General features: G+C 37.7%; 1 protein-coding gene across 6 annotated transcripts in view; it reads left to right on the top strand.

The window, feature by feature from the left end:
• LOC131541933 (centrosomal protein of 95 kDa-like) overlaps positions 1–17,616 on the top strand; it is a 240,481-nt gene that overhangs the window by 108,088 nt on the left and 114,777 nt on the right. For all 6 annotated transcript variants that reach the window (XM_058777989.1, XM_058777987.1, XM_058777986.1 and 3 more), the window contains 3 exons: positions 10,662–10,831; positions 11,320–11,394; positions 11,482–11,634. In XM_058777989.1, coding sequence (XP_058633972.1) covers positions 10,662–10,831; positions 11,320–11,394; positions 11,482–11,634 — 398 coding nt within the window. The remainder of the gene's footprint in view (positions 1–10,661; positions 10,832–11,319; positions 11,395–11,481; positions 11,635–17,616) is intronic.

The following is a 17,616-nucleotide window of genomic DNA, read 5'->3' as shown; positions in this document are numbered from 1 at the left end:
TTTGTTTGTTTACGCGGAGGCGTTGTGGGCGTTTACATTTGCGCGCGCCTCACGTGGATGTTTTGAATTTGAAAAGCGCGATCGGCGCGTGGGCGTGACCGCATTAGATATGAGTTGAGACGGGAAAACTGGACATCGCGCTTGTTTCATATGGATTACTTTAACAGAGAATATTTGTTTTGGATGTGACTTACTTCATTTAAAAGTAGACATTTCAAGCTTTCTATGCATGTATTTGAGGCGAGTATTTGCGGAGATTCATGTTGTTTTATTTACATGTCTGTGAAGAGAGGTGACAGAGATAGAGCTGGCAGAGAACGCACCCTGTTTATTTTCTTTATTTTTTAAAAGCACATTGTTTTGTTGTTATTATGACTATACACAAATAAAAGTAGACCCTTTGCAGTTTCAAACGATACCTTATTCTTATCTGTACGATCAAAACTCATGGAGTATTTTTAGCTCTTTTCGCAGTCATAAAATACGAGACAGACCACACTGGTGCGGGCTTCGACCCCAGGGGGTTAACCCTCTTGGGCATGGAGTTCACCAGAGCTTCACAGGTTACCACTGGAGTCCTCTTCCACTCCTCCATGACAGCATCACGGAGCTGGTGGATGTTAGAGACTAGGGATGTCCCGATCAGGTTTTTTTGCCCTCGAGTCCGAGTCCGAGTCATTTGATTTTGAGTATCTACCGATACCGAGTCCCGATCCGATACTTCTATAATACATTAAAAAGAATAATGACACTTTGCTACAATGTAAAGTAGTGAGTGTACAGCTTGTATAACAGTGTAAATTTGCTGTCCCTCAAAATAACTCAACACACAGCCATTAATGTCTAAACCACTGGCCACAAAAGTGAGTACACCCCTAAATGAAAATGTCCAAATTGGGCCCAAAGTGTCAATATTTTGTGTGGCCACCATTATTTTCCAGCACTGCCTTAACCCTCTGGGGTCTGAGGGTGTTTTGGGGGCCTGGAGAAGTTTGGACATGCCCTGACATTTGTGCTTTTTTTCAGTTGCTTATAAACATATAAATGGCTAAAGTCTAATAACACTGTAATCGGCACAAACAGGGCTACAATAATATGTTAGCAGCATTTATGTACATGATTGTGTTTTTGAGAAAGCAACGTTTATGCGTGGTTAGTGAAAAACAAAAGTTTTGAAGTCACTGAAATAAGGCTATAAAAAAAACATACAGAACATTTGTTCACAAGACTTGAAAACTGGATCTTGTAGTCTAGAGTTTTTGCTTTCACAAATGATGTGAAAATCATCTTGTTTACTTGCACACAGAAAACAATATATTGATTTAAATTTTCTTAGTCACTTTTTGAGTAGAAGGGGTCTATGTGAGAGGGTGTGAACTATCCTGGATAATGCTGTGATTCTCACCTGAGAAGACAAAGACCCACATAATGAGCTCCATAATGAGCCATTTAGTCAGGTGTATGACTGAGAGGGAAGAGTTCCAAGAAAGAATGTGAGGACAAAATAAATGTATATATTTTTTGTTTGTAGTTTATTTAGAATATATTTAGCTATCACGCAAAATAACTTGAGATTCACTTGCGAGTGCAGTTAAACAGTTTATTAGGAACAATCAAAGCTGACTTTTTAGCATCATTACTCCAGTCACATGATCCTTCAGAAATCATTCTAATATTCTGATTTGCTGCTCAAAAATATTTATTGTTGTTGTTATTATGACTATACACAAATAAAAGTAGACCCTTTGCAGTTTCAAACGATACCTTATTCTTATCTGTACGATCAAAACTCATGGAGTATTTTTAGCTCTTTTCGCAGTCATAAAATACGAGACAGACCACACTGGTGCGGGCTTCGACCCCAGGGGGTTAACCCTCTTGGGCATGGAGTTCACCAGAGCTTCACAGGTTACCACTGGAGTCCTCTTCCACTCCTCCGTGACAGCATCACGGAGCTGGTGGATGTTAGAGACTAGGGATGTCCCGATCAGGTTTTTTTGCCCTCGAGTCCGAGTCCGAGTCATTTGATTTTGAGTATCTACCGATACCGAGTCCCGATCCGATACTTCTATAATACATTAAAAAAAGAATAATGCCAGTTTCACACCGCATACGTAAGCAGGGCGTAAGCAGCGCGTATTTTTTTCGGTGCCCATGTTAACAGATTAGAGCATTCACACCGCACGCAGAGGCGGCGCGGCAGCGCGTAGCAGGAGCAGAGCAGAAGCGCCAGTGCCGCGATAGTTTCCGCGCCGAGTCTATTTTTGCTGATTAACATGAAAAATGACACATTTCACCGTAAAATCATGTGATTTAGTGTTTCACAATCACGGGGTAAAAGGCACACTGTATTGATAAATACTTTAGCTAAAAAATAAAATAAAAAATTGATACTGTCTAAATTAATACTTGTTCAGATCAATCACTTTAGCAAAGTTTGTACTAGGCTATTTTCTGCTTATTTTGATAAATAATGTTCAGTAAATATACTGTCATTAAAATGTTAATATAAAAATATATTTTAAAATACAGAAACAAAATAAAAATTTTATTATATGATGTGATTAATATCATGTTTTTAAATATGATGGTTTCATTATAAACATGGTGATTATCTCTAAGGTGGACACCCAACATAATAGGCTATACGATACCATATGAACCATGTCATGTCAACAGTTGGAAAAGTCAGCCATCTATTAATTATCATGTTAATTATTGTGCCTTTCGCCCCAACAGCAGGGGCGCTTTTTACCCCAAATACCATACTTTTACATATTCTTCTAGTTATTGAAAAACTGTTGCTTTAATTATCTTAAACCAAACTGGTAATCCTTAAGACCTTTGTCTCAAAATATATTCAATAATTTTAGCGATTCTCATTTTCTACTTAAATCTACAATCTAATCAAATATTAGATTTAGCACAGAATCAACTACACGAAAACACATCACTGCCAGGAGAAATTGCCCAAACTTCAAAGACCTGTTTAAATTATTAAAACTAGAGGCATTTATTAACTTTAAGATTACTTTTTATCATGTAAACTATATGTACAGCATGTTATATACTATGTGACAGAGGGGAACACGGCCGCATCACAGCATGCTGCCCATATCAAAACACATGACAGACAGCTGTTGGAGAACACGTGAAAAGCGTGACCGAATGAACGATACTCGTCTGTATTTGCAGTACACAAGCCGCGGTTCAGCTGCGCGCAACAAACGCTGCCAGTGTGAAAGCACAATGGGCGCGCGCTGCTCACGCTCTGCATACGCGCCGCTTCTGCGCTGCCTCTGCTCTGCTTACGCGTGCGGTGTGAAACCGGCGTAACTCTGTGCCACCGCATAACTATAGCTGTGTTAAAAAATAATGAGAATATATATACATATATATCCGAGTCCTGATCGGGAGGTAACGTCCGATTCCGATCGAGTCTGAAACCACGTGATCGGGCCCGATTTCCGATCACGTGATCGGGCCCGATTTCCGATCACGTGATCGGGCCCGATTTCCGATCACGTGATCGGGCCCGATTTCCGATCACGTGATCGGATCTGGACATCCCTATTAGAGACCTTGCGCTCCTCCACCTTCCGTTTGAGGATGCCCCACAGATGCTAAATAGGGTTTAGGTCTGGAGACATGCTTGGCCAGTCCATCACTTTTACCCTCAGCTTTCTTTAGCAAGGCAGTGGTCGTCTAGGAGGTGTGTTTGAGGTCGTTATCATGTTGGAATACTGCCCTGTGGCCCAGTCCCCGACGGGAGGGGATCATGCTCTGCTTCAGTATGTCACAGTACATGTTGACAGTACATGGCTCCCTCAATGAACTGTAGCTCCCCAGTGCTGGCAGCACTCATGCAGCCCCAGACCATGATACTTCCTCCACCACCATGCTTGACTGTAGGCAAGACACACTTGTCTTTGTACTCTCCACCTGGTTGCCGCCACACATGCTTGACACCATCTGAACCGAATAAGTTTATCTTGGTCTCATCAGACCACAGGAGATGGTTCCAGTAATCCATGTCCTTAGTCTGCTTGTCTTCAGCAAACTGTTTGCGGGCTTTCTTGTGCATCATCTTTAGAAGAGGCTATCCTTCTGGGATGACAGTAATGCAGACCATTTTGATGCAGTGTGCGGTGTATGGTCTGAGCACTGACAGCCTTCAACAGACTTCGACCCACCCCTTAAACCTCTGCAGCAATGCTGGCAGCACTCATACATCTATTTCCCAAACAAAACCTCTGGATATGACGCTGAGCACGTGCACTCAACTACTTTGGTCGACCATGGCGAGGCCTGTTCTGAGTGGAACCTGTCCTGTTAAACCGCTGTATGGTCTTGGCCACCATGCTGCAGCTCAGTTTCAGGGTCTTGGCAATCTTCTTATAGCCTACGCCATCTTTATGTAGAGCAACAATTCTTTTTTTCATATCCTCAGAGAGTTCTTTGCCATGAGGTGCCATGTTGAACTTCCAGTGACCAGTATGAGAGAGTGAGAGCAATAACACCAGATTTAACACACCTGCTCCCCATTCACACCTGAGACCTTGTAACACTAACGAGTCACATGACACCGGGGAGAGAAAATGGCTAATTGGGCCCAATTTGGACATTTTCACTTAGGGGTGTACTCACTTTTGTGGCCAGCGGTTTAGACATTAATGGCTGTGTGTTGAGTTATTTTGAGGGACAGCAAATTTACACTGTTATACAAGCTGTACACTCACTACTTTACATTGTAGCAAAGTGTCATTTCTTCAGTGTTGTCACATGAAAAGATATAATTAAATATTTACAAAAATGTGAGGGGTGTACTCACTTCTGTGAGACACTGTGTGTATGTATATATATATATATATATATATATATATATATATATATATATATATATATATATATATATATATATATATATACATATATATATATATATACATATATATATATATATATATGTATGGAGTCAATTTAATGCCGCATATATATGCAAAACAAAGTTTTGCAAACAAATATAAATAATTGCAAAATATAAATGAAACTGAGCAAAAGCAATGATTTTGCAATACATATTTTCCATGGCCATATCTACTAATTTATTTGCAACACTGCTTTTATTTTGCGTTTCAGTCAAGTTTGAGCTTGCGATACCGTTTTCCCCTTTGTACTTCACGTTTCTGCGCATCTTACTTTGTGGCACTGTTTTGACATGGGGGTGAGGTCAAGGGACAGGGGCGTGTACAACAGGCCTGGGCATGCCTCCCTGGAAGTGACGTCATCGGACCGAGACGCAGATCACAACTGATCCAGGCACCGTCATTGAGCAGGTGGATGGTTTCCTTTTATTCACTAGCTTTAAAACATACATGTTTTCATTTTATTAACTTTATTAACAAATGTATATGTGTATTAGCAGCGTTTGCTCAAGTTGAAGAAGTTGTTAATTTGAACATCTGCTGTTTATTTCTCTGGATGTGCACACTTTTATAGAATTAAAATATGTATTTTTTCATTTGGTTAACTAAACGTGTATTAACAGTGCTTGTTTAAAATCTCTTAACCTGTGGGAGGATGCCTTTGTTTACATTAGTTCAGAGTTACTGCTAGTTTTAATGTAAAAGAATGAAATTAACTTCATAAACGCTACATCATTAAAAAGGTCTAAGAAGCTTCATATCCATTTCAACTTTGTTTTTTATTTACATAACTCCTGGCATAAATTAAGAAATGACTATCAGTGGACTATCAGACTATCTTGAAGCTTGAGTGTTTTTGGTTTAAATTTATCGTGGCCACGAGATATTAATGGGTAAACAAACCCGCAGGGCCGTTCTCTGGGCGGTGCAACTGGTGCGGTAGCACCGGGTCCCGCGCTGTGAGGAGGCCCCGCGGCGAACGAACCGAGGAACCCCCCTTCCCCGGAACGCGATTGTGAACGGACCGAGGGGGACAATAATTCCTTTATTGTTGCGCTGTCATCACGTTCAAATGAAGATGTTTTAGAAGTTTATTCCTCTACTCCTAAATGTTCAAACTTTGGATTAATTATTCATTTTTGTTTTGCAATTTTTTATCGTTTATGGTTCGCTACTGATTGCTATCAAACAGCACACTTAGGTTCCTAACTGATGAAAAAGAATTGACAGAGCAGTTTTAATTGCACCTTTATGAAAATTAAACACGGGTTTACTACAAATAAATAACTAAAGTAAAACTAAAGCAACCACACATTAACATGGTTTTGCTATACTAGCCATATAGCTTCACCATGGTATTTGTAGTAAAACTGTTATACTAATGGTAATCAATCCGAATGACTAAGCAATGCACGCATACAGATCGCGTGACCTCTGAAACGCCCAGATGTACAAAACAGCCCCTCCCACCTCTGTAATAAACACAGAGATGTTAGTCCCGTCCGAATTGGTACATGAAAATCGCAGACGTCAGGTGATAAGAATCGAAACTCAAACGTAGTTTAGAAAACTAGTCCCGTCCGAATAGGGCTTTAGGCAGGATTTACACTGCAAGTCTTGATGACCAATTTCTATTTTGTTACTATATCCGATTTGCTTACATGCTTACGTGCTTACATTTCTTTTAAAAGTGACCCGTATCTGATGTGTGCATTTTACACTGCACTTGGTGAAACAACTCAAAAATAGCATATATGACATCACAAATCAATTTGAATAGTACATTGAGTTTATTTATTGAGCAGGGAAAAAAATCACATGGATTCCGATATTCTCCGATCGGTTTCAGGCCTCATTCATATGTGGAAATAAATCAGATTTGAATTGGATACGTGCACTTGCGCCTGCCGTGTAAGCGGTCAGATTGGATTTTCTCCTGTAAATGTGACTCCTACGTCATTGAAAAGTGAGTTTTTTTAAACATTTAAAAACATATAAAACAAAAATATCTATAAAAACCAAAATAATTATATATCCTAGTACAAATTCTTCAGGACAGTGATGTACACAGCTCCGCTGAAAGCTTGCGAGTGGAATAATACTCAGGTGGTAGATAATGTTAAGCATGTCACATCGTCTGTGTTTTTTTTTTTTAGTAATTAAAACCAAATGCGTTCATCAGTGATTGTATATCAAAGGCAGGGACATGTTTGTGTGCATTTTATTTTGTGGTTTCAATGGAACGAACGGGACTGAAGCGCTCGTCCGTGCACGAGCCATAACTGACAACAACAGCGGCAACGAGCACTCAGCGTGATTTCAAAAGCAACACATTTCAGCGTCAGATCGCCTTTTATTTAACACAAATGAACGAAATGAATACTCTGCTACTCAACTAGAGAGGTTTAATTTTTTACAGGTATGTCTGTACTGCGAAATGTTTAAAAAAACTCACTTTTCAATGACGTAGGAGTCACATTTACAGGGGAAAATCCAATCTGACCGCTTACACGGCAGGCGCAAGTGCACGTATCCAATTCAAATCTGATTTATTTTCACATATGAATGAGGCCTGAAACCGATCGGAGAATATCGGAATCCATGTGATTTTTTTTTTTCCTTTTTTTTTGAACCATGCAGTGTAAATGCGGCCTTAGTTCCTTTTGTTCACGAACAGCGTCGTTGTTACCTCACTTGTGAGAAGTCATGTAGTTTTTAAGTTGTTAAACTACCGATAAAATCGTCAGAGTAGCGCTAACAACGTTAGCGATGTATGCTAGTGTGTGCAAACTGTAACTGTTATGTATGTGCAGTCTGTGAGGGAGAGAGAGAGCGGGAGAGATAGAGTATGTGCTTTCCGTACATAATAAAGCATAATTTTGTGGCAAAACATGGACATGATCTGTCGTTTTTATCCTTTTGTTTACTATATTTATTTGTTTGGCCAGTGTCGTTGTGGGTTTTGGTTATTTTGCTGTTGTAAGACCTTTGAAATAACAAATCATTTGGCGAAGTGATATGGTCGTACGTTTCCCTGAAAATAATTGCACACCTTAGAACGTTCGTCAGCCAATCAGATTCAAGTATTCAACGGCCCCGTAGTATAAATATATTTTATCAATCTCTGATAATCCCAGGTTGCTATGGTCACACGGGTTTGTTTATGCATGATTAAACTCGTGGCCACGAGAAATTGATGTTGTTCCATCTCGTGGCCACGGCATACAATATTATCACATTCCCATGACTTAATATCTCGTGGCCATGACAAAAAGACTCAAGCTTCGTTTTTTTAATCTTCCAGTGACAGTCATTTCTTAATTTATGCCAGGAGTTATGTAAATGAAAAACGAAGTCGAGATGGATATGAAGCTTGAGTCTTAGACCTTTTTAATGATGTATAGTTTACATAGCCATGGGAACACATTTTATCTGGGGGGTGCTGGGGGGCGGGGCTTGATGTTGCAAGGCGGGGCCACGGTGTGGGATTTTAGACAAAATCCTGATATTAATCAGCCCAAACTCTTATAGATTAACATACAATTGAATGAAGAGTTATATGCGTACCAATATATATTTGTGCTTTTGTGATTTTAGTTAGCCTATATAATTTCTTTAATAATTTCTTAAATCTTTCTATTATTTAAAGGGATTTTACTAAATATTAACATCGTTGATATGCCAAAGTTGGTCAATGCACTTTGGCGAATTCTCTCATCAGACACAACAAAGTGCAGATGTACATGCGACGTAAATAAGAGATTAATTAATCATACACTGCAGACAGCTTCACTTAGGTATTGTTTACCTGGAGCTGGAACTTTTTTTTTTAGAGTGCTCTAAAAAAAGACTCATGCTAGACTGAATTCAGTGATATTCTTTGATAATGTAAATGTTCTTGGCTCGCTGTATAATTTGTTCGTTGTTTGAATAATCATGGACATGCGGCTTATAATTAAACTTAAAATGTATTTTTATTAAACATGTGATCAGGTGAAATACAAATTCAGTCTTATTAAAATATTTTATGACATAATATGGTAGGCTACTTGCCTAAAACGTTATGATTTGCGTGGTTAAGATTAGGCTACAGTGGTTTGAGCGCGTTTGACGAGAGACTAGAGCGTAATTAAAGATCTGTGCTTATGTGATTGTCGGTGGGCATCTTCAGAAGTGAGAAAGCTACACATACACATTTTAATGCTATAAAAGTGTGCACATCGAGAGAAATAAACAGCAGATGTTCATATTAACAACTTCTTCAACTTGAGCAAATGCTGCTAATACACACATACATGTGTTAATAAAGTTAATAAAATGAAAACATGTATGTTTTAAAGCTAGTGAATAAAAGGAAACCATCCACTCGCATGCCTCTGCTCAGTGACGGTGCCTGGATCAGTTGTGATCTGCGTCTCGGGCCGATGACGTCACTTCCAGGGAGGCATGCCCAGGCCTGTTGTACACGCCCCCGTTCCTTGACTCCATCCCCATGTCAAAACAGTGCCACAAAGTGAGATACACAGAAACGTGAAGCGCAAAGGGGAAAATGGTATCGCAAGGTCAAACTTGACTGAAACGTAAAATAAAAGCAGCGTTGCAAATAAATTAGTAGATATGGCCATGGAAAATATGTATTGCAAAATCATTGCTTTTGCTCTGTTTCATTTATATTTTGCAAATCTTTATTTTTGTTTGCAAAACTTATTTTCTTCTTGCAATACTTCATTTTCTTTTGCAATTCTTTATTTTTGTTTACAAAAAGCACATTTATTTTTTTCTCAATACTTTCATTTTCGTTTGCAAAACTTTATTTGCTTTTGCAAAACTTTATTCTTTTGCATATATATATATATGTGCCATTAAATTGACTCCATATATATGTATAAATGCTGATCTTTGGATATTTCTATTAATCAAAGAATCCTGAAAAAAAATGTACTCAACTGTTTTAAATATTGATGATGATAATAATAATAATAATAATAATAATAATAGTTTCTTAAGTAGCAAATCAGAATATTAGAATGATTTCTGAGGAATCATGTGACACTGAAGAGTAATGATGCTGAAAATTTTGCTTTGATCCCCGGAATAAATTAAATTTTAAAATATATTCAAATAGTTATCAGTTATTTCAAATTTGAAAAAATATTTTGCTGTACTTCGGATCAAATTTTTTGGGATTTTTGGTTTGGGCCACTACCCCTCAAAATGTCTGTGCATGGCCCTGTGTATAAGTATTGTTTGATTGTAATTTTCTGTTTCTTACGTTCAGGGCTCTTAATAATTTCACTCCTCCGTACTTTACTGATCTTCCTCACATCTACACCCCTTCATGCTCTATGAGATCTTCACTCTGTTATTTTATGTACATATTTATTTATTTTGTCTTAACATGTATTTTCTTGACCAGACCACTGTTCTGATGCTCTTACGCCACAAGTCGATTTTCTCATTTAGAACATACAAAAAAGAACAGAAAAAGTGCTTGAACTTTTGTAAGTTCAAAGTTGCTTTGACTTTGTAAAAAAATGTAAGACGTAAACCTGCAAATTTTGTTTCTCTAATTATTATATTGTGTCCTCATAAATCATATACTGTATGTCACATAGACACAAACATACACAACAGAGCAGCATCCACTAATCCTTCCTTGTTCTCATCAGATTTTTCTTTATTATATAAATACAGTTTAACAATTTGCTTCATAGATGTCTTTTACATTTTATCTAGTGAGTGTGAAGGACAACAATCTTCTTCCCATTCTGCTGGAGGAGTTTCCACAGGTGCAGCTCTCTCCTCATACTGTGTCCCACATGTGGAAACAGCAGCTCCTACAGACTGACCAGCTCAGCTCCTCCCAAAACCAAAACAGACAGACCCAGTCTAAACTTTTAAAACAAGTGAGAGCTCTAACACATACACAGAAACACACTGTTTTTATGGCCCATAAGCTGCTAAATTTAAATTTGTTTTAATTAAACCATTTACATTAATATTATCAGCATACTGTCAGCATGGCAATTAAAGAACTTCCTGTATAATATAAAAATTTTAAATGGCTAAATGTAAGAAAAAAATCTGGATAATGTATTCCAGGCCTTCTGGGGCCTTACATTGTCATAATGTGGCGGCAAAAAAGATAAAGGTTTTATTCACTGAAAATATTGCCGTCTGCCAGAGCTCTTAATATTGTTGATACGCATATAGTGACATGCTTTTGTAGTAAGTAATATATACTGCATAGTTGCATGTAATAATAAGCAATAAATCTAGTCACATGTTCACAGATTTATGTTACCAACTGATATGTCTTGGCTGACTACTGATCAGTGTGTAAATGTTAATTGTGTTTCAGCACTGAATGGGTTCACTTTATTTGTATTTGTAGCTAGATGAAGCTCATAAAAGACATGACATGTTGGTGCAGATAATCCACAAAGAAAAAGAACACAACCGTCGCCTGGTAAGGGCATACTCACAATAAAGACACACAGACTAAAGAGCAAGAGCAATTCAAAGCAACTAAGAATCTTGTCTGTATATGTTTCAGAGAGAATTCAGGGAGAGGATCCAACAGCAGAAGTCAGCTCAGAATAAACTTAGAGAACAGAGGCAACATGTTGCTCGTGCTAAAAAATATTACAGCGTCTATCATGCTCAGCTACGTGTCAAACTGATGCAAGCAAAGACACAAGAAGAGCAAGTAAGTGCCGAATCTTCAGCCACTATTATAAGTGCTTGCTAAATTGTTTTAAACCATAACCCTTAGCATTAAACGCCTATGGCCTGCAGGCTAAGTAACTGAAATCTAATGCAGCTGCAGAATTACCCTCACACAGATGCAGTTACTTACTCCCAGTAGAGTTCCTCTTGTTAGTATCGTTAAAGGGGGTTGCACACTAGAGGATGTTTACCGCGCCATTTCACATCTTTTCCAAGTCTCATTGTTTTCTATATATGGAGTATACAAGAGATTGGGCAATGATTTGATGTTGTGACTCTGTATGGCAAGCCATTTTTACTTTCATTCATTAACAGGATATGAATTCTTGATATCAGCAATTCAAATTTTACTAGTTAAAATATTAATTCTTGATATCAAGAATTGGATTTCTGCTAGTAACAATGGTTAGTTTTTTTATATCAGCAATTACATTTCCACTAGTAACAATGTTAATTCTTAATTTCTTACTATTTCACATATAAGGAATATAATTCTTACTAGTAAAAGCCTTTATTTTTTATATCAGTAATCACGTGGTTACTAGTGCAATGTCTAATCTTGATATCAACAATTGAATTGTTACTAGTACAAATGTTCAGTTTTGATATCAGTAATTTGATTGTCACTAGTGACTGTTAATTTATGATACACAGATATCAATAATTTACATTTCAACTAATAACAATTGAATTTTTGATATCAAGAATTCGCTTTTTTTGGGGTCATGTGATGCTTTGAGAGCGGCAAGATGTGTCTGACTGAGCTCTTCGCTGTATAGCTGAAATTTTTACGAAACAGTCGTCCTAATTGTATAAAAAGTGTATAGAATTGAGGATCAAGTGATCAGGATATCCCTCAACGCTTTTTGGTCACAATCAGATTTGACCAGCAAACAAGCTAGAAGAAATACATGCCAGAATAAGAGTGCTATCGCCGAGCAAGATGGCGATAACCCAGGCCCAACTGCCTCTAACGAAGCTGTGTTATTGGGAGATAGGTTTTTTTGAGATCCTGACCACGTTGAACATGAATGCAAAGGACGGACGGATCAAACTGGAAAGAGCGCGCTGTACTCTACTGACATCAGGCGCGCTTCAGTGTATGTAGTAAAAAAAAGAAAAAACCGCGCGTCTCTGCCATTCATTCACTCACACAGAGACTCGCAGAACATGCGGGATTCATATTTGAATCGACTTTTGCGGCTTAATATTTACAGATACTAGTCCACGTCGCGATTTGATTTAAGTGCAATGACCTACTTTTGATTAATTCAACCAAACTTTGACAAATTCCATGATATTCCGTGCTAAACTGTAAATTCTGTTTTTATAACTGGATTCCGAGATTCCATCCGCGTTTTCTGCATCGCGGAAATCATAGGGCCGTACGTGTCAAGAACCGGGTTGACCGGGTACTCGGTACCACCGGTACTTAAAAAAACCTGGTACCGTGACGTTTTCACTTTTTTAGTACCGACTTAGTACCGAAGTACCAGGTCTTTTGACAACACTAGCCAGGACACACCAAGCTGACTTTAAAGAACTAGTGGCGTCGAAAACCGACGGTGTTGTTGCCTCGCATCGGCAGCGTCGGCCAAAAAGCTACGCTCGAACACACCGCCCAGACTACAGCCGACGGCAAACTAACACGGGTGTTCTGCGCATGCATAAGAGGAATTAACTGTCTATATCAGCAGCTATCAATAGTATATATTCGTCATTCAAAAGGAGAAACTGAAACAAAGATATACGAGATAAACGCAGTTATACGAAACATAAACAAAGCAGCGCTTGCTTACCATTTTGAATGTCAGTAACGTTGATAACTTTAATCATTTTAAGCGGCTCATGTTGTTATGAAAACATTTGTGTATTAGAATGATTGGGAAAGATCACATTACATTTAAACAGCCTTCTGTCTGTACCGCCTTCATTTACGTGCTCGTTTTCATCACTTTCGCTTTAATTCTCGGGCACTGACTCGTTTGCTAAACTGAACATCCAATCAGAGTTCTCCCTCTCGCTGACGGCCAAATTTGGTATTTTTGTGTTTCTACTCTGTTATATCCCCCGTTTGTGTTTGGGGTTGAGAGCTCATTGTATACCTGCGCAGTTCTGCTTTCACACAGGAGGTTTTGTTTTTAGTTTTTGTGTTTCAAGCGGTTGTGGTTTACCTTCTTCCCCATTTATTGTTGTGCTTTTTATTTTCCCTTTACAGTGTGTGCATCTTAAAACAATTAATACATACACATCTAATTGGTAAACTAATTATCAATGAGTGGTACTTATAACTCCAACATAAGGATACGTACTTTGAATGTAAAGGGTGTCAACAATGTTGTTAAACGGAAGAAGATCTTAAAGCTGCAGTTTGTAAGTTTTGCCTCTTTGTCGCCATCTATGCTTGAAAACCTGGAATTGCAAGCTGCTTGCGGAATTATCTCGCTTGCGTGGGTTGTGAGTTGGCACGGCTCCAGCACGGATGAATCTAATGTTTTGAGGTGAATGTGTGGCTGTCAGTTACTGTACCGGTGTGGATGTTTACTGTACTTCGCAATCACAGATTCTAGCCTATGTCTTGGAATAAATGACAAATAAGAATTTTCACCGTAAATTGCCATCTGAACAAGTAACAAGTCTGCCACGTTTGTTCTGACCAGCTGAGGAAAAAAGCATTACAATAAATTGCTCTACCAATGGTAATTAAATCTAATTATCGGTTAGCTCATATCACATCAAACTGTGCAAAGTATTATTATTGTTATAATTTATTCTCAAATTATTAATGTTAACAACATCAGCATTGCGTGACTATGAGTATAGTGTGTTTTAGTGTGTATATTTCAATTTTTGTACAGTCTAATATCTAATTGTCATGCCATTCAAATTTCATATAAAAAAATTATTTTAACCCAAAAAGCAAATTATTCTACCTTTTGAACTGGTTTTCTTTAAAATACAAATCTTGTGTAATCCCAGGCTATCTGTAATCAGAAGCACATTTAAAACTGGAATATAATTTTTCATTCACATATGTTTCATGAACACATAAACCTTTCTGGATTACAAACCGCCATCAAAATGATAGATTTAATTATTCTAGCTGCTGTGAGAAAAGGCTATAAACGATCCGTCACCTGCAGGATCCTCACATATGATAGCATACTAGCCGAGATAACTTCTTTATGTTTACAGACGTGACGTAATGACGCAGTGCCATGCTCGAATTTCCTGTGAAAACCTATCCGTACCACTCAAATTAGAAAACATTATTATAAGCTAACCGTTGTGAATCGGGCTAAAGTAAGGCAATAGTTTTGAACACTGGCTGGTTATGTACTTGCTCAAATATTGATTTTGGATCATTTTTAACCAAAAAAAGTTACGAACTGCAGCTTTAAATACTTTGAAAAGGGTCAAAATTAATATTGCTCTATTACAAGAAACCCATTGTAATGATCTTGAAGACCAAAAATTCAGTAGAGACTTGGGTTGGCCAACTTTATTAATCATTTTTTCCACCAAAAAGCGTGGCGTAATAATATTGATCCACAAAAATTTACCTTTTTAATTACAAACAAGTTATTCTGATAAAGAAGGTAGAACAGTCATAATAAAGGTCCTATTGTATGGAGAGGAGGTTGTGATGGCAAATATATATGCCCCAAATATGATGAGGATTACTTTGCTCAGGTTTATAATAAAATAGCATATCTAGACTGTAACAATGTAATTCTGGGGGGTGATTTTAATTGTTACCTTAACCCAGATAAGGATAAATCACCAGCAGTTGACATAGCCTCTAAAACTGCTAATAATATTAAAACTTCATGTCAGGACCTTGGTCTGATTGATATATGGAGATTTTTAAATCCCACTGTTAAGGCTTACATATTTTATTCCTACCCCCATCAAACTGCTTCACGTATTGATTATATATTCTTCTCAAATCAGATGATAAGTTTGGCTGAGAAATCTAATATAGCACCGATTACTCTATCAGACCATGCACCTGTAACTGTTACTATGTTGCCACGTCGACCTAATTACCAGTTGTGGATATGACCCAGACCAGACAGGGTTTATAAAAGGCCACCACTCCTACTGCAATACTAGAAGGTTATTTAATATAATATGCCACCTTGATCATAACCCTATACCTGGAATCTTAGTAGCGATGGATGCCGAAAAAGCATTTTATAGGGTAGAGTGGAGTTATATGTTTGATATGTTATGTTATGTCTAGATTTGGTATTGGTGAAAACTTTACAAAATGGGTCAGATTGCTCTATACGTCACCTAAGTCGTATTAACTAATGGCATTCTGTCTGACTCATTTGTGCTTCATAGGGGGACCCGTCAGGGTTGCCCGTTGTCCCCTCTGTTATTTGCCATAGCGATAGAGCCCCTGGCAATTTACATTCGAAATAATCAAAAAATCTATGGTGTTAGTATTGGTTACAGACAACAAAAGATACTGCTTTATGCGGATGATATTTTACTAACTATAACCAACCCGCAAATATCATTACCTGATTTAACTGACTCGATCAAGCAATTTGGAGTTATTTCCGGATATAAATTTCATTTTCATAAGTCAGAGATAATGCCGTTAGGATCACTAAACATATCAGAGCCTAATTTTATTAAACCATTCAAATGGTCCCCTAATGGTATCATATTTAGGTATCTGTATTACACCCAAACTTTCACATCTTTATGATGCCAATATTAAAACATCAATATCCCGTATCAAGGAGGACTTCACAAGATGGTCAAAACTTCCAGTCTCTTTCTCAGGAAGAATAAACCTTATGAATTATTATATTCCCAAAGATTCTATTCCCACTATCCATGACATTTTCAAATTTGACACATGCTGATATAAAAGATCTCAATAGAGCTACAGTATGTCTAAATTTATTTGGGCCAGTAAACAACCTAAAGTTAAACTACAAACTTTACAATTGCCCACTGATAAAGGTGGATGGTCTCTTTAAATACTATGTATGGACAATACTGGCTAGGATCTGCCTAGATTTGGTACATAAACCTGAAGATGCTCTGTGGGTAGAGATAGAACAAGAGTTTTGTAACCCAGTCTCTTTGATTAACTTACTGGACCAGAAAACCCAAATTCCTGGCAAGGTAAAAGAAAACCATTCATTATCAGAGTTGTCAAAACCTGGTCACAGATCAGAAGGTCTCTCAAGTATAGTCAGAGCCTGCCTATCCTATCTACACTGTCTAGTAATAAAAAATTTGACCATACTAATGTGGGCTCTCAATTTGGTAGCTGGATTAATGTGGGAATATACAGGATATACAGGTGCATCTCAATAAATTAGAATGTCGTGGAAAAGTTCATTTATTTCAGTAATTCAACTCAAATTGTGAAACTCGTGTATTAGATAAATTCAATGCACACAGACTGAAGTAGTGTAAGTCTTTGGTTCTTTTAATTGTGATGATTTTGCTGACATTTAACAAAAACCCACCAATTTACTATCTCAACAAATTAGAATACTTCATAAGACCAATAAAAAAAAACATTTTTAGTGAACTGTTGGCCTTCTGGAAAGTATGTTCATTTACTGTATATGTACTCAATACTTGGTAAGGGCTCCTTTTGCTTTAATTACTGCCTCAATTCGGCGTGGCATGGAGGTGATCAGTTTGTGGCACTGCTGAGGTGGTATGGAAGCCCAGGTTTCTTTGACAGTGGCCTTCAGCTCATCTGCATTTTTTGGTCTCTTGTTTCTCATTTTCCTCTTGACAATACCCCATAGATTTTCAGCATCTTTAAAAAGCTTGTGATCGTGCCACATAAGGGACATGTTTTAACACTCCGTATATAACAGTATATTGTTGTATCAGAGTTTTAACAAGTTTTAGATGTTTCCTTGTCCATTTTACTCCTTTTAAAAATGTGTGTTTGTCTTTAAGAACTGAGACTCTCCTG

Source organism: Onychostoma macrolepis, chromosome 06 (assembly GCF_012432095.1).
Source record: "Onychostoma macrolepis isolate SWU-2019 chromosome 06, ASM1243209v1, whole genome shotgun sequence".
NCBI classification, from domain to species: domain Eukaryota; kingdom Metazoa; phylum Chordata; class Actinopteri; order Cypriniformes; family Cyprinidae; genus Onychostoma; species Onychostoma macrolepis.
Note: the sequence above shows the minus strand (reverse complement) of the source record. Positions and strands in the feature narration are given on the sequence as shown.